Source organism: Nipponia nippon, unplaced genomic scaffold (genome assembly GCF_047370975.1).
Source record: "Nipponia nippon isolate SJK-2023a ecotype South Korea unplaced genomic scaffold, ASM4737097v1 scaffold_2, whole genome shotgun sequence".
Lineage (NCBI taxonomy): Eukaryota > Metazoa > Chordata > Aves > Pelecaniformes > Threskiornithidae > Nipponia > Nipponia nippon.
The window spans coordinates 19,661,589-19,679,397 of NW_028262336.1; the positions used below are offsets into that span (position 1 = coordinate 19,661,589).

At 37.3% G+C, this 17,809-nt stretch overlaps 1 protein-coding gene across 4 annotated transcripts in view; it reads left to right on the forward strand.

Moving 5' to 3' along the window:
• The window catches only part of GBE1 (1,4-alpha-glucan branching enzyme 1), a 165,765-nt gene that overhangs the window by 131,925 nt on the left and 16,031 nt on the right, over positions 1–17,809 (forward strand). For all 4 annotated transcript variants that reach the window (XM_087758415.1, XM_087758416.1, XM_087758417.1 and 1 more), the window contains 2 exons: positions 4,883–5,067; positions 6,185–6,313. In XM_087758415.1, coding sequence (XP_087614541.1) covers positions 4,883–5,067; positions 6,185–6,313 — 314 coding nt within the window. The remainder of the gene's footprint in view (positions 1–4,882; positions 5,068–6,184; positions 6,314–17,809) is intronic.

Below are 17,809 nucleotides of genomic sequence, written 5' to 3' on the forward strand. Positions count from 1 at the left end.
GATGAGTTGATTATCTGGCTTGTGCAAATTGGCGTAACTCCACTTACTTTGATAGAAATACGTTAAGGTGGAACTGTTGAAATTCTGTCCCAATGTGTCCAGTCTCCAGCTCATCAGCTTTAAATGGGATCTTTCTATAGTATTTTAGATTGTTTAAAAACTTGTTCAGCCTTATATGCCTAATTAAACTTCTTACCTTTGATGTATCAAACAAACTACTTGCTTTAACTGCTTTTAAAGTATTTGATGTTACACTTAATTCAAAATACAAACAAACCAGAATAACAGGCATCTCTTGACACTGCCTGCTGCATCTTTTAAATATACCTTCAGTTCTGCTTAGCCTGATTCTTTGGGAGAGAATTGCTAGTAATGATGTCTAAAGAAGAGAGACCAAGAAAACTTTAATGACTTGTGGGGCACAACTTCAAAGTAATCATCATCAGCATAACTACTTTGTGGTGTAAATGCATTTCTAGCCTAATAAACAAGTGTGATGTAAATTTTCATTATAGTAATAGAAAGTTAATTTACTAGTTGGAACTGTGATCTTGAAATCTTGTACATAGTAAAGTTGTCCAATGTGCACAATATGTAGGAAATAGCAAACTTGAATTAATTCCTAGATAAAATTAGTATGCATTGCACTTCAATGGTTTGTCTTTGCTTTGTTTCTCTAATCAAAATTTCACTTAATTTCAGCTTTGTTCTCTGCCTCCCCCACATTAGTTCCATTGTCTTGATTTGCATCATTTGTAGCAGCTGGCTTCTTGTCAATCTGTACTTTGGACCCTTCTATCAAACAGCAAATTAATTACAGGAAAATAAATCCCAATAGTACTTCTATGCTTAGAGGCTTTCAAAATTATCAAGAAGTGAATGTTGCTGATTCTTGTCAGAAATGAGAAGTGGAACATGGGAAAGGGGGCAGCGCATGCTTCACAGGTACCATTAGTTATCTCTAGAAGTAAGTGCTGGTCAGTTACCTATATCTTCCCTTTCCTAGACCCTCCCCTCATTTGTTATAAAGTTAAAGTAGGAAAAAACAGCAATTAAAAAAAAAAGTAGTGTGATATGTATTTTTTGTTAAAGGATGCATAGCTTTAATGCATCTCAAGTGCAGAAGCACTCTCGAGAGTTTATTATAAGGCCTGCTTGCATCCTAAATGTTAGTTCCTTTTCTCTATACCATGTCTTAAAAACATAACCGAAAAAGCCTACTTGAATTCGTTCTGTCATAATTTATGAACTTCTATTTTTCTTTCTATAAAAAGAAATCAAGAGACCCTTTTAAAATCAAGCAACAGGTACAAAAAGCTCACGACTGTGTTGTCCAGAAGGTGCCTGTAGAAACAGATGTTTAAAGTGCGAGTAGTCAGTGTTTAGACCCTCAACACGCTTTTCTGACATCAGCAAGTAATTTACTCTTCTATCAAGTTGCTGCACTCTGTTAAACTATTTTTTTTTACTTAGTGGCCATTAGTAATGGTTAAGAAATCAACATTGGTTTTGTATTTTGCTACACTTCTGTTCTTTAAAAAACAAACAAACACGAAACAACAAAACACAGTGTTCAAACAGCACTGGTTACTGTGGTGGGGAAATAGGCAAAGCAAGTGGAGGTGGGAGAGTCAGTACATGGTAGAAACATGGAGATATGCTCTACTTACAGTGAAATACTCTATTGAAGTGATGGGCTAGTTTAGTCTAATTTATTTGCTATCTTCTATTGCTTATTTCCCTTGTTTTTGTTTTTCTTTAACATATAGGTATGATTTCCTTGGTTATCTTTTCAGGAGTGTGTCGATCTGCTGGAGGGTAGGAAGGCCCTACAGAGGGACCTGGACAGGCTGGATCGTTGGGCCGGGGCCAACTGTATGAGATTCAACAAGGCTAAGTGCCGGGTCCTGCACTTGGGTCACAACAACCCCATGCAATGCTACAGGCTGGGGGAGGAGTGGCTGGAGAGCTGCCTGGCAGAAAAGGACATGCAGGTGGTGGTTGACAGCTGCCTGAACATGAGCCAGCAGTGTGCTCAGGTGGCCAAGAGGACCAATGGCATCCTGGCTTGTATCAGGAATAATGTGGCCAGCAGGACCAGGGAGGTGATAGCGCCCCTGTACTTGGCACTGGTGAGGCCGCACCTCGAGTACTGTGTTCGGTTTTGGGCCCCTCACTACAAGAAGGACATTGAGGTGCTGGAGCGTGTCCAGAGGAGGGCAATGAAGGTGGTGAAGGGTCTAGAGAACAAGTCTTATGAGGAGCAGCTGAGGGTTGTTTAGCCTGGAGAAGAAGAGGCTGAGGGGAGACCTTATTGCTCTCTACAACTACCTGAAAGGAGGTTGTAGCAAGGTGGGGGTCAGTTTCTTCTCCCTAGTAACAAGCGATAGGACGAGAGGAAAGGGCCTCAAGCTGTGCCAGGGGAGGTTTAGGTTGGATATTAGGAAAAACTTCTTCACTGAAAGGGTAGTCGGGCACTGGAAGAGGCTGCCCAGGGAAGTGGTTGAGTCTCCATCCCTGGAGGTATTTAAAAGACGGGTAGACATGGTGCTTGAGGACATGGTTTAGTGGTGGACTTGGCTGTGCTAGGTTAATGGTTGGACTCGATGATCTTAAAGGTCTTTTCCAACCTTAACGGTTCTATGATGCTATGATCTCTGACTTTGTGATGTTTTTTGCTATCTTTAACTGAGCTATCTCATGTAGTCTATCTTTTCAATAGTGCACAGATCATGAAAGAAGGTAATAACCTTGCCCAGCTCTTAAGAGAATATTGAATTTGGTTAGATACAGTGTCTGTTTTGTAGCAATATCTTTCCTCATTTTCTGTACCATATTGTTAGCACAGTTTAAGAGCTCAGTCCAGCATTATTCCAAGGTCATTTTCAAAGTCCTGCTGTGATTCTGATTCTTTTATATTTGTCTCTGGTTTTGAGCTGAATATGAAATTTAGTGGTTTAGCTTTTGAATGGGAAATTTAATTTACAACTTGTCAGTTCGTTTACAAAACGGATACCACTGTGAAGGATTCTCTTAAATATATATGTTCAGCCTTTCTCTTTTGTTCTGTTCATTTCTTTGTTCCCGTGAAGCATGGAAATACACAAAAATCACTTCGAAAAATTTAAATTCGTAGCTGTCACTGCTGACCGTATCCTCAGGGCCTTCCAGGCCGTGCGAGACAGCAGATGGTGGCTGCACATGCCGTGTATCCATCCAGGAAACATCGCTTGCCTTCTCTGTGTTCCTGCCTTTTTTCTGCCCGCAATACTCCAGTTTATTGACAAAACTTGAGTAACTGCTTGTAGAAATGTTGGGATCTTTTCTTTTAATAGAAACCCTCTTAAATTTGATCATATTACATCCCATACTTATTTGCAGGTACACTACTTGTTGTCTCTGTTTTATGGTGAGTAGGTGTTATGCGCAATCTCTGAAATGTTTGTGATGAATCAACTGTCATAGGCTTTGAACTGCGTGTTTAACTTTCAAGGTACTCAACACATTTTAATCCTGTGTAAAATGAATAGTCCAAAGTGACTGAGAGTCTGCTAGGCAGTGGGTTATAGCACGAATTAGAACCATTAAGCCTGTTTTGGATTTGTCTCAAACTGTAATAGTGACAGTATATAAAACAAAAAAATTTCGCATACATGAAAGTCATTCAAAATACTGAGTCCCAGATGAGGTGTTCCTCTGAATCTTTAGCTTTGACAGCTGAGACTTGCTTCAGGGATTCTACATAAGAGAAGCTAAGCTTTTCTTCTTTGATTAAATTGCAGCTTTTTTTCTGTGTTTTTTTAATGGATTGTGATCTAAGTCTGGATAAACCTATTCGTTGTCTTAGTGACGTCTATTCAGTAGTTGTGTGGGCTAGATAATCAAGATGAGACTGACAAACTTGTTGAAGCATTACTACTGTAGGAAACCAAACTGCAATCCAATGGCATTTGCAGATGCTCAAAGGGACCTGAACGGGTGGACACACAGGGGAACCCAGAGCTGGAACATGCTTCATCCCAGTCTGAAAAATGTCTCTGGTGCTCGTAACACTATGTCTTCTGTTTGGAAAAGGAGCTGCCCTTGCAAGGTGGCTGAATTGACACATGCTGTTAGATCCCTGAGTTGTCACACCCCTTAAGGCACTTGTTTTCAGTACCAAATGCTGTATACATCATCACTAAGCATTGTGCTTTACTCACTTTTAATCTAGCCTGCTACATGAACTGCGATGTCTTATTGAATTGTTCTAGGAAGTGAGGAACGAGAGATTCAAGTCACATTTTTTAATAGCTATTTTTATAACACTAGAAACAGTGATGACAGTATTTATAGCCAGGATGAAAAGTTAACAAAAAAATGGTTAAAGTGCATCCAGCTTGTCTTTTGAGTGTTTTGAAGTTTAATTGATAAAATGGGTGATTTCTGCCTCTGTGGTTATGGAAGTTGACATTGTGAATGGTATTGCTGATTTCTGTTAAGTACTCTAAAACAATTATGCTCTTACAGTGATATTTTTAGATTTCATAGTGACCTTAAAATTTGTATCCTGGTTGACTGTATTTGTTGCTCTTATTAACAGATGGGAATGAGGAATTTTTAAGCATGGCATGATAGTGTAGAGGTTATAATACATTCACCACTTTATACTTCCCCTGGAGTCCATGGATATTATGCTCTGCTAGTTTTATTGGCCAAACCAACCTGTTAACAAGTATGAATGTTCTGAGAAAGATTTTAATAATGACCAGTTTTTGTATGCAGTTAGTCTTTGGAATTTAACACTTGTAGAAAGGAAATACACTTTAATGTGTCTTTCTTATGCGGTTTTAGTGTATTTTTAGCATGTGATTTCACAGATCCTTAATATTTTTAAATACAGGTAACGAATTCGGGCATCCAGAATGGCTTGATTTCCCTAGAAAAGGGAATAATGAGAGCTACCACTATGCCAGAAGACAATTTAATCTTACTGAGGATCACCTTCTTCGATATAGATTCCTAAATACATTTGATAGAGATATGAATAAATTGGAGGAAAGATTTGGCTGGCTTGCATCTCCCCCGGTAAGCTCTATATACCAAATGATAAGTTTGTAGTCACCAGTTGGGTACATGTTCAGAATAACAACAATACCAAATTTGCATGCAGAAATTTTAAACAGCACTTTATTATGCACTGCGTAGTGCCCCACCATATATTTCAAGTTGTCAAAACATGTCACTGAAATATCTTCCACAGATAATAGAAATCTGAGACAGTCTCCTTTTAGCTTCATAGCAAGCTCTTTTCCTATTATTTTTGCTATTTTTATTTAGTAACTGCAGATTGGATAAAGCAGACCATAAAATTCTGTAATCCAATCCAAGGATTGCTTTGGGAAAGTGTAAACTGTTCTGACTATTTACTTTATAGAAATAATTACTTTCTTACTGAGAAAATACTTTCAGTATAGTATAGTGTAAGTTACAGTCTCCAGGTCTTCAACCTATCACTTTTGTGTTTGCCTTTTTTACATAAATACTGCACTGTACTTTTTATCAAAGCAACTCAATTATTATAATTTCTCAGTGTTTAATTATTTCATACTAGTCATAATCCACTTTAAAGAATTTTTTTTTAAATGGATGTCTAGTTATTTATTAATGGCTTTAGCAAATAGAACAAAGGTGTTACGTGCAGAAGTCTAATGTGGCTTATCAAAGCTATTTCTCACACAGATTTAAAAAAAAACAAACAAAAAAACATATCCAGTGCTTCATTTTCTAAATTACTAACAGTAGATGTGATGCTGATCCCTATAAAAAGTAGATTGAAGACTTGATTTGATAAAAGGAATGCATTTTTTGTGAAAGGAAAATGTGATAAAAAGACCACGTTACCAATCTTTGAGCAAGAATTTTTCAAGTGCTCTATACCTAACATGCTTCTACTGCTTGAATTTTACATTGCCTTATAAAAAGTAAACTACAGTTTAGTAATCACAAAAATTTTATGACATTACGTAGGTAAACAATTTCAGTTTGCATGTTAATGCCCTTATCTATCTTGCTTGAATCTTTGACTGTTTTACTTGAAATGAGGTATAGAAGCAGTGTTTTTTTTCTTTATTTTGTTAATTCAGATAGAAATTAAATATTTTATAGTATTGGGTTTTTTGTTTTGTTTTTTTTTCTTGCCTAGGCCTTTGTGAGTGAAAAGCATGAATCCAATAAGGTCATAGCATTTGAGAGAGCAGGCCTCGTTTTTATTTTCAACTTCCATCCGTATCAAAGTTACGTGGACTACAGAGTGGGTATTGAAACTCCAGGAAAATATCCTTTTCTTTACTGTTCTGTTTGTACAGAAAACCTTTAGAATTTGAAAGCGAGTTTTATTTCTGTTTTCTAATATGAATGCAAGCTGTAGTTAAAAGGTAAGAAACTCCTTACTCGTCATCAGTATAATCTTGATTTAATTCTTAGTGTACAGCAAAAAAATAACTTAGCAATTTGCCTTCTTCATAAGAGATCGTTTTGTAGAAACCAAATGTAAAAATTGCAGTTTGATGACAGCGTGTTAAAGTTTCCTTGTGATGCCTTGTTTTTTTAATTATGTTGAGGCATGAAAAAGCAAGTAACTCCTACTTAATATAAATAAAACCTACTTAATATAAATAAACCACAGAAAGTGACCACAGTAAGATGAGGCTGAGCATGCAGTTACACAGGAAAATGGATTAGCTTAAACCTTCATCAGGAAGGTTGTACAATTCCTGTTTTATAACTGGGGGGACTGAGAATGTGCTCTTAGCTCAGCTGAGCAGTATATGATTACTCTTGAGTAATTGGCTGGGTTTGCATTTGTGTCCAAATTCTTAGCACTGAGAGAGATTCAAAAATTAATGCTAACTTGCCAGAGGAATTTAATTTGCTCAAATTCATTTTGTTTCAAGTCCTTTTACAGTCAGTCTAGTGAACCTTGCTGTGTCAGTTTAAAGCACTGCAGTTCCAGTTTTGGCCTGCTGTCTTTCTATTTGTCAGCAATTTCAGAGAACTACTGCCATATTTCAGTTGCTTTAGTTCAATGCATTACTCTAACTCCTGAGCACTGCTGAATTGACCTACAGGATCTCAGGAACTTAGTACGATTCTGGTTTAGAAATATCATGTCAAACGTATCTTCAGCACGTTCTTCTGCTGCCTCTATGCTGCTACTGGATCTCCTGGAAAAGGTAGAATGGAGTAGTAAATTAGAGTAGTAAAATCTTAATCTGATGTTGTGAGATACACCAATACTTGACTGTCATAAGCTTCAGTTGTTCACCTGTTTAAGTTGATGCTACTGCACTTCATCTGTCTTGTATGAAATTGAGTTCTGCAGATGGAAAAGGTGCAAGTTCAATGTTAAGGTCTACAACGTATAACAGAATTAGCATGACTTTTTTGCTCTGACACTTATACAGATACAATTAAATCCAGACCACATTTTGTTGTTCGCTTTCTGCCTTTCTTTTTCAAAGATGCTAGAGATTCAATTATCAGAAATGCTTAAGAAATATTTAAAAATTCTCACTCTTAACTTTTGTGTCACTTATTTTCTCTCTTTTCCATAGCACATCTTCATCAGGCTTGTATTTGATTACAATTATATATGAGGCTGTTTTCCTAACTTAATTTATGGTTTGTGCTAAATTAATTGAATACCTAGGCATTGTTTTTTCTGGGTGTGCAAATGCCCTTCACACATTCTTACAAAAATTCTGCTCCTTGGCACTTACAGCTAAGATGGGACTAAGCTGTGCACAGGCACTTCTGAAGCTGTTTGGGCTTTCTTTATGTTGTTGGAAATATTTTCATGACCAGTTTGTTGTCTAAATATTTAATATAAGCAAGCTTCGGTTTTTCAGTGCTCTAAATTTTTCATCCATTTCAGAAACATTTCATATATCTATTTTACACCCCAGAATCTCTTTTTTCCTTACAAATTAGGCATTTACTGTTCATATAGAATCCTAAACCTATTGCTCCTGTTTCAGCTGAGGCTGCTCTGTAGTAGCTCTTCTGAAGCAAATTGCAAAACCTGCTTTTCTCTGGTTTTGCTTTGCAAATCAAGGCCCATTTGGGTTTCAGTAAGTTGATCTCTTGCTAATTCACTCTGGGCATTGAAACAGCTTTATGCTGTATCTTGGCCAGAAACAGTCATTTGCTAATTGATTTTTTTTTTTAAAAAATTTTTGTTTTTTAATGTAAGCAGAAACTCATTGGAAAATGTTTGCTATTCACTTAGCAGTAGATGATCAGGGATTTTTTACATACTTTGTGTTGGTTCACTGAAAACCATACTGAAACTTAACAAAACAGCTCAAGTGTGTTCAAAACAAGTGTGGGATAAACAACGCATAGAGATGATGTTTCATATTTGCAGTTTATATTTTTAATGTTAGCATCAGTACACATCCTTGTCTTTTTTAAGTGTGTGCAGTATAATTTTATTTACATCATATATTACAGACAGTTTATGCTTTAACAAGGACCTTTTAAAGATCCATATTAGCTTTTCATTCACTAACCTAAAGTTTTTATTGCTAATGGAACTGTCAGTTACCAACAGTGTATTTGCTTTTGTTCAAGTACTTTGACTGACCCCTCCTGCCCCAAGCACACAGTAGATTTTGTGGTTCTCCGTCCTCAGTGTGTGACGTGCTCCTCTGCTTCTGGCAGGAGCAGAGGGCTCTATATGCTGCCACTGCTCTTCTCTGTGAAACATAGTGCACCTTCACCTCTGCTGAGAGCTTTGTTCATTTGGTTAAGGAAGCATCTGTCCCGTTCTACAGTATTGTACTGTATGCAACTCTGAGAGGAAGTAGTTATCTTAATTTAGTGTTCTCACTTGGGAGTTGCAAATGTAGAATCTTCCCATAAATCACCTCTTCAACAACCTTCCCTTATTCGTTTTATTCTGTTGCAGTTCAGTGCGTGAACCAGGGGAAATTCCTGAAAATCCACTGGGAGGGAACTGTTGCCAGCTGGCTCTCAGCCTGATTTAACCTTGGATTTTTAAGTTTGAAGATAGGAACCTTCTAGCCCTTCCAGTATCTTGGATTCTGAAGACGCAAATCATTCTGAGTAGTACCTGTACTTAGGCAGATATATCGCAGGAGTTTGTGCAAATTCTGGTTCACGAAGCTGGCCTGAAATGATCTGCAGGTTTCGGAAGCTGCAGTGTTTTGCATGATTGTCCCTCAAGGTGAACACAGCAGTGTTTCTCATGTGAGGAGAAAAAAAAAACTCCTCTCAGTTGAAAAAAGTATCTCATAAAGACATTTTGCTAGCATTGGGTGTGTGTGTTTGAACAAAGAATTTAGCTGCCCCAAATTTGTAGTTTTAGCTTAAAAGCAGATTGAACGTATCTTCATCAGACTTCTCTGAAACAAAATTTAGGAAGTTGCAGTGGCCTCTGATTGTTGAACTAAAAATCATGTTTCTTCTTAAACTGTTGTGCACAAAGAGGAGAAAATAACAAAGGAGTGAAAAGGAAAAAAACAAGTTTAACTTGGGTCAAAACTTTTTTTGGTGCATAAGAATATTTTTTTTTCTTTTCTCTTTGGCCTTTGAAATAAAAGTCTCATTTATGTTAATTAAGATCTCTTTTTATCTGGGAAGCTTATTTATTATCCATACTAAAAAGGTCACTGTGTTCTCATCCAAGGCCATCACATGGGATGAGTCGTTGGGGCTCCTTTTTGTAACGTGCTTTTGACTGTATGCATCAAATAAGACAACGTGCCCTGATGCCTACACCATAAAAATCTCACTTCTTTTTAGTGCCCGTTGCTAGCAGAATCCTTGGACAATAAGATGTCTGTAAACACCTTGAACATACCTAAACTTCTCATTTGTGTTCTGTCTAGGAGAAATCTAAGCAGTATTCTTATCTACCAATTGCATTCTCAGGATCTTTTCATTGATAATAAGACAGAAGCTCTCCGTTATCCCATTCCTCTGTGTAAAAGTTTTGCTTCTAACTCAAGGAAAGCCCTGGAAGTTGTGGAACTACCATGAAGTATTAGAGAAACGCTGAAATCTTAGTAATAGCTGGTATGTAATGCACTTACAGGCTCATCAGGATAATAGCTTATTTTCAGGAAACTTCATCTTAATTAAACTAGACATACCTAATACTCATCATAATCGCTTATTTTCAGGAAACTTCATCTTAATTAAACTAGACATACCTAATACTTTGGCATTAGAACGGAGAAGATGCAGATAGTCACTGAAACACTTCTCTGAAACTGAGCTCAAAAGCAGAATCATGTTATAGTACTTCCTTAAGCATCCTCTACTTAGCTGAGTAGTGGTAATGAACTGTGTGCATGGTCTTAAGTCACAACAAATTTGAGGTATTGCAGCATGTGGTGAAAGAGTAACTAAAATTGCCTACTTCTCACAGGTGAGGAGCCATGTGTAATACTTGTGATTCTGTTTGTAGCAGCACACCCTAAAGATTCTGTATTCTATTCATAATCTCCTCTGGTTGCAAGATCAAATGGCAAAAGTTTGCATGTGGGCAACTGTGCTGTTCAGGTTGGGATCTACTTATTTTCTGTAGTGTTGGTAACTACGTAACTGTTAGCAATAAACAGGGGCTAACTTACACTATTTCTGTAATCTTACTAAGATGGGTAAAAGTGAGCCAGTGCAAAAGAAAAGGATGGCATGATTTCCAGAGCATGAACGAGACAGAGGCTTTTGGTACTTCAAGGGGGATTTGGCCTTATTTTTAGAACCGAAAGTTAAGGGTATCAAGTATTTTATCAAGGACACAAGTCCATAGGAAGTCCAGTTTATATTCCACCTAATCAGGAGAGATGCAAATTATGTGCGTTCATTTCTTTTAGACATGGTAATCTTTCTTGGCTGAGATTTCTAAACTATTAATTGAGAATAGCTGACTTGAGCAATACTTTGCATCGGCTTATAAGCAACAAAAAAAAAAATCACGATGCTTTCTTGTTGCAACTCCATCTCCTAGAGGAGTCAAACATTTATAGTATAGAAACAATGCAGAACTGTTTATGGTATCAGTGTTTAAATTAAACGTATCTCAAAGTTAACAACTACTATTACCATTCTATTCTACTTGCTTTCAGCATCCTTTCTGCTTCCCTGCCAATATCCAGCAGGCTGAGCTTTAGTACCTATTTTCTTTAAATATGTTGGGATGTTTTAATGTTGACTAGCTTTCTTTCTAAGTCTTGCCCTGCAATTAGAGCCATGAATTTTATGTATGGTTTTGTAATGGAACCTTTTAACCTGAGATTTAAAAAAAAAAAGTGTCCTATAATTAGGAATTGTGATCACATGTGACATTAAATCTTCAGAACAACTTCTCCACTTTAAAAGGAATTCTTCACGATCCCTTTGGAACTTAAACACGAAGCGGAAGTACTTAAAAACAAGAGTTTGTTGTTACTCTGGGTTTTTTTAAGAAACTGGTGGATTTTTAATTTGATACTCTGAGGCAGTTACTGAACCAGCCTGAAGAGCAGGCTTCCCCTGGTCCCACTTGGTTTGGAAAATCTTTTCCTGAACAGTCAGCCAGTCAAAAGCTATAGGAAGAGTCACAGCCAGCTTGGAGTCAGTTTTTCCTTCCCTTTTATACTGCAGTCTTCTGTCTTGGCTGATTTCCCATGATGTTGGGTTGCTCCATTCTACATCTTGTTCTCCTAAGATGGTGTTACCCTAGTGTGAGACATTCAAGGACCAAGACCTTAATTTTGTATGCGAGCATGAAAGTCCATAAATGTTGTTGAGCAACATGAATCACTGCTAGCTTATCTCTATTTGTATCTTGACATTTCCTGTTGTCATATACTTACAAAGTGCAAGAACAAAAAAAGAAGTCATGGGAAGAAATGGTTACTTTGTTACAAATGTTACCATTTTTACATGGCATAAAATATCAAAGCACTGTAATGCTAGAGTGAATGAATACCAGTCATACACTTATTGTTGGCATGAATTTAGGATGCATAAAGACATTTGAAATCAGAGTTGTCCATAAGCAAATAGCTAGATGAGACCTGAGGTATCACAAATATTGCCTTCAAAATGCTGCAAAAATATACTTTTAAAAAAAAAAAACAAACAAACAAAAAAAAAAAACCAACAAAAAACCCCATATTAATTCAGGCTTTCTGACATTTGCAGTCTGTACCTAGAGCTTCTAATGAGCAAATAAGGTCACTTGAATGAGTCACTGGCGTGCAATTGCTGAAGGCAAAGATGCTGCTTTGCAGGCTGCTTTGAAGCGCAGTTATGTAACTGTCCCTGCCTGTCAGAATTCAGGGGGTATCTGGCATGTGGAGACACAGGACTTAATTTAGGATCAGCCAAATGCCATTTTCTATTAAGGTAGTTGATATGTTAAGGTTAATAGGTATGAATAAGAAATATAGCGTACTAATGTGGGAATGCATCTTTGATCTGCGTAGGAAAAGAAACAGGCTTCCAGCACCGTGAGTCTCTGTAACTATTAGATCAGCATGTGCTATTGCCCAATTTCAGTTTCATTATGTGAAGGAAAAAGGAAAACGGAAAACATTTCTATGCTCATGCCGGATTTTTACTTCATAAATTATGCTCTTTCAGAAGCCTCTTCGTGAGAAACAGGCAGCTTGAGCTAACAAATTATTTCTGCCTAATTTGCTTTGGTTTGGAGATAGCTGACCTAGATGCTGATTATTCATCTCTCTCTAGTTCTGATTGCGGATAAAATTTTGAGCGTTAACAGGGAAACCATTCATAAGTTTCCCTTTTTTTTTTTTTTTTTTTAATACTGACTAGACCTTTCTGTGGGGTAGAGGTTGATTCCAAGGCCTGTCTGCAGTAAAAATTCAATACGGAAACCTTGTTTCCTCTCTTCAAAAGGAACATGGCTAAAAGGAGGGGTAAGAACAGGAAAGGGGCTTTGATTTGTTTTCTATTTAAGTTATTACATCAACCACAGTAATTTCAAAATAACCTCCCCCACTTTTGTAGTTGGATCTATTCCTGTATGTCACCATTTCTGCTATCAGAATGTTTTTCTTAATGTTTAATTGAAATCTGTCTTACCACAATTTAGGTACTGTTTGTTATTGGTCCTATTTTTAAAGGAGGAGAGACTTCCTTTCTGTTTTGATGGCATTGCAGTCACTTTTTTGATCTTCTCTTGTTAAAGTTTTTCAGCCATTGTCCTGGAATTAGTTTTTCTTGAAGTTCAGTGCCAGAAGCAAGTCACAGTTCTGGCAGTTTACTGAAGCTGGAGAAATAGGTAGATTCATAGTGTTGAAAATTGAAATCCTATGTGATGTTTGTGCCAAGACATGTTCCATTTTTGATATGCTATTTTTCAGTATTTCCTCTTTCCTCCTTCTTGTCTTGTATTTGTTACCCCACAGTTAAAAAATTCTTATTCCTCTCGGTGTAGCATTTTGCCTTTATCCCAACTGAACATACCCTCTTTCACTGTGGGCCGTTTCTTGAATTTACTCTGGCCCTATGGCCTACTTGAAGCCACTGTAAACTTTGCCACCTGCAAAATAATAATAGTAGTAATAATACCAGTGTGGACAAAATATGTGAATGGAAATGTGTTTGTGAAAGCACTAGCAGAAGCAACAAAATGAGGATTAAAAGAATGGCCCGTATTGATCATGGAAAATACTGTTTCTAGCAGTAAAACAAAGGAGGGGCTTTTTTTTCCATGTCAAGACAAGAAGGTAGGTACTCGGATAAGTGTCACTGTCTCTGCTGTGGCCCAGATGACTTGTCAGAGGACCCTGCAACATAACAGCAGTGGCATGGCAACAAGGTTTAATATACACTACTCCTTTTCCCATTAGCTCAGTAGGAAACCAGACAAGTTTCAAGTGAACAAGGGTAAGCAGACAGTGAACCACAACCTTTCCTAATGCTTAAGGAGGAGACTGCAGTAAGCAAGATTCTGGAGCAAAGAACAGATCATAACAAAATCAAGAACAACCTAAGAGACTTGATGAAGACTCGGTAACTGACATCCTTTGTCATCACCGTTGTGTGTATGTGTGGGACCACTTGGGCACATATGTCTTGCTATGAGAGTGAATGAAGTCTATGACAGAATGAATGAATGAAGTGGGTAGAAGCAACTTTTTAAAGATTTCAGAAACAACAACTTTTTCTTCCATAAGATCCCACACTGATTTTTGTTAATTTTTCTGCAGTGTTGGAAGTCTTATTAAAATTAAGCACAGGTGCACCCTCTCTCTCCTTCCGCCCCCCCTTTTTTTTTGCAAAGCTTATTGTCTTGGAACAAAGGTAAATCAGCATTTTATGTTCATGATTACCAACCGGTATGGATTTATGTACCTCCAGATTTACATTTAATTTAAGCAAAAAGCATCCATATTTGGTTGAAGCAGAAAGGTATAGTAACTCCCTTCTCTTCAGTACTGTGTCATGACTTAAATGCTAAATGGCTTCAACTATCCTCTACATATCCTGAGTTGAAGTTCATCAGGCTGAGGTGTTTAATCAGAAAATTCATCTAAATACTCTCTAGTATGCTTTTCTCAGTTGTAGGTGACCCCTTTGTCTTCTCCAAAATCAGGAGTGTGTAGAGAGGAGGAACAGAGGTACCCTTCATCTTGAGATTAATTGTGCTAGTTACCTGTTTTTTTCAGTGATGTTCAAGAACTATTAAAAACAAAAGGGTCTAAGCACTTCAGGTTCTTTACAGTCTTCCTTGCAGCTGTACTTTCCTTCATCTTCCCTGTGTTCCTGGTGCATTTAATGACTGAGTTCTTGTTTTCCTTAATGCATCTTGATAGAATATCACTTTGTCCCTTTAACTTCTTTGTTATTATCTTTGTATTCTTTTATGCCTAGCTTGAAAATCTAGTTGCTACTTTCTTTAGGCTTCTTTCTAGGATGTGAGGTGAATGAAAAGTTCATTAATTAGCCATGTTGGCCTGTGGCTGTATTTCTTGTTCTGCATGCATATTAATAATTCATAAATTATGCTTGTGCCCATAGCTTGCTTTTTAAAAAATCAATTTCTTCAAGGAATTTCTGGTCTTTGGTATCCTTTCTCTTTTTTCAATCCGTCTTGAGAATAACGATTGTCAGTTCTACAGCTGTTGGTGTGCCTGGCTTTCTTTTTTCTTGTTTTGTTTCTTGTCTTCACTTGTTGCCAGGATATCTTCTTTTATTTTAACAGGTAGCATTTTGGCAATGAAAATTGCTGCCTGGACACCACAGTACATCAGAGTTATATATAATTTTCATTGTCATCCTCATTGCTTTTCCATCTAGGCACTTTTCTAACAGCTTTTCTACATACTTCTGAAAAACAGACAATGAATAGCATTCCCTATGAGGTATCTTTTGCTGTTGGAAAAATGTAGATCATGGTGCCAGTAAATCCAATCTAAAACTCAGAGTATCCAACGGGAATGGGGATTATTGCAATCTTTGGTACTACTTTCCTAGTTACAGGTGTAATAGCAGAGATCTTGCCCTTCCTAAGAGAAACTTGTCCACAGGGCTGACAGTCAAGCAAGCATTGGAACAGGTTGCCCAGAGAGGTTTTCCAGGCTCCATCTTTGGATGTTTTCAAGAGCTTACTGGATAAAGCCCTGAGCAATCTGGTCTTACCCTGTAGCTGACTTCCAGAGGTCCCTTCCAGCTTGGGTCGTTGTTGTTCCCATCCCTCTGATCCTGTCCTGTGACTTGTGATCCTTGTGTTTTCTCCTGCAGACTTGCTTATGATACTATGCCCTTACCTTCTGTGGGTAAACTCCTGTGGTAAGTGGAGGTCACCTTTCTTGCCTAGATGAGCTCTTTTCTCTCATTACCTTGCAGCTTTTTAGCAGTGGCTTTCCTAAATAGCAGCTTTTCACAGCTTTTTTGTATTAATTCTATCAGAAAAGTTGTTAAAGATGAGTAAAGGTTTAAAAACAAACAAACAAACAAAAAACCCCCAAACCCACAACACCCTCCACCCCCCCAAAAAAAAACCCACAGCCACAAAAAACTGGCTTTGAATCATGAACCAAAGCATGATAATGGTTGATGAGGAAAACTGCTCCAAAAGTGTACTTCCAAGCCCGTCTTAAATGTTAAGGTAGATGCACCTTCTGATTCCTCTACTCTCTCACATTGAACATGAGGATCCGGTGAACACATGGAGTAGTGGAAAGTTCAGTTTGTGCTTTCTGTCTGGCAGCTGTACCACTGAAGGCAAGCATGAGTTCCATGACTCTGACTCTCCACTCCCAGTTCAATGTCTATGTCGAAGCATACAAGAGGTAAGTCACGGTCAACAAAATGGCACTTCTAAAGCATTGCACTTGGCTTTTTCATACATTATATCTCTAATTCTGTGTGCAGTCAGTTTCAGTTTTGAAGAAAGAGATGGTGAATTAACTCATTCTATAAACTACCCTGAACTGAAGTAACTCTATTTTCATTTTTTTCTTAGAATAACCCTGGGTTGCATTTTCAAGGTGAACAAACAGATACACACAGGGCCCTACCTAGGGAATATAGTAAGTTCTGAAAGTGAAACCAAGGAGGGTTTCTCTTCTGTCTCCTGAGACAGATTCACCTAGAGAAAATTAACGTGATATCTTGTATATCTGAATCTCTGTTTGTACCTAAAAAAGATAAAAATGTGCCTAAGTAAAGAAAAAATGTAATTTCAGATATGTATTTGCTTGTGCATCTAAGGGCACTTGCACTTCTGCTAGTGATTGATAACTATGAAAGCTTGAAACAAAATACGAAACCTACATTTGTGAACTTCATGGCTTGCCTTGTGTAGTTTCCAATTTTGAATTGCTGAAGTACTGGAAAAAAAAACAGGAGAAGCTATTTTTGTGTTTCATTTTCTAAATCAAAGTAGTACAAGGAAATCTTGGTGCGTTAATGATGGTTTTCTAATCCACGTTTCATAACGGTTGCTCCTTAGTAACTTGTAGTCTTCTACGTTGTTGACTTAGTGACTTTTTTAATAAGCAAAATTGGAAAGATATTGAGGTGTTAAATGCTGGTGTGAGTTATTCTACATTGCTATGCCAGTTTATTCAACCTGACCTCTGAGAATCCTTTTATTACAATATTGAAGATCATTCAGATGTAAGCTGCTTGTATGCTAGTTGCTAAAACAAAACTAAGGAGAAATGCTGGTCCAGTACTTGAAAGCTGGCCTTTGATTTTCATCGAAGATGGGCAAAAATATTTTCCAAGAATTTGAGGGTTGGATTTGTCAAAATACATCCAACACATTAAAGACTTTATTTAGGAGTTTTTACCTTATGCCATCACTGTACATGTAGTTAATAAACTAACCACACTAAGAAGCTGTTTAACACTCAGCATCAGATGGAGTCACCCTTGGTTTGGCCACTACAGCGGCCAATACTTTAATGTTAAAATTACAGTGACTAGTTGCTCCAGCACTTTATTTGCACGTTCTACTGTCACCACTGCTTCTTAATGTTTTTGCAAGAGGTAAAATCTGAAAACATGCTGCTTTCATCAGTGTATATGTATTTTTAATTTCTAGAAGAAGGTATGTAGAACATCTAGGCAGACATGTTGAGTTAGAAACTTTTTAGTTAATTTTAAATTTAGATTTTTTTTTCTGAGTCTGGAGGTTTATTTTTTAATTCTTCCTTGAACAGTGCTTGAACCGTTTTAATTTAGTGTCTTGTTTCAATAATGATATAAATTTTCAGCACTTTGGTATTACACACTGCTGTTAATGACTGAGGAAAAAAATTTTTCTTTTAGTCTGCTA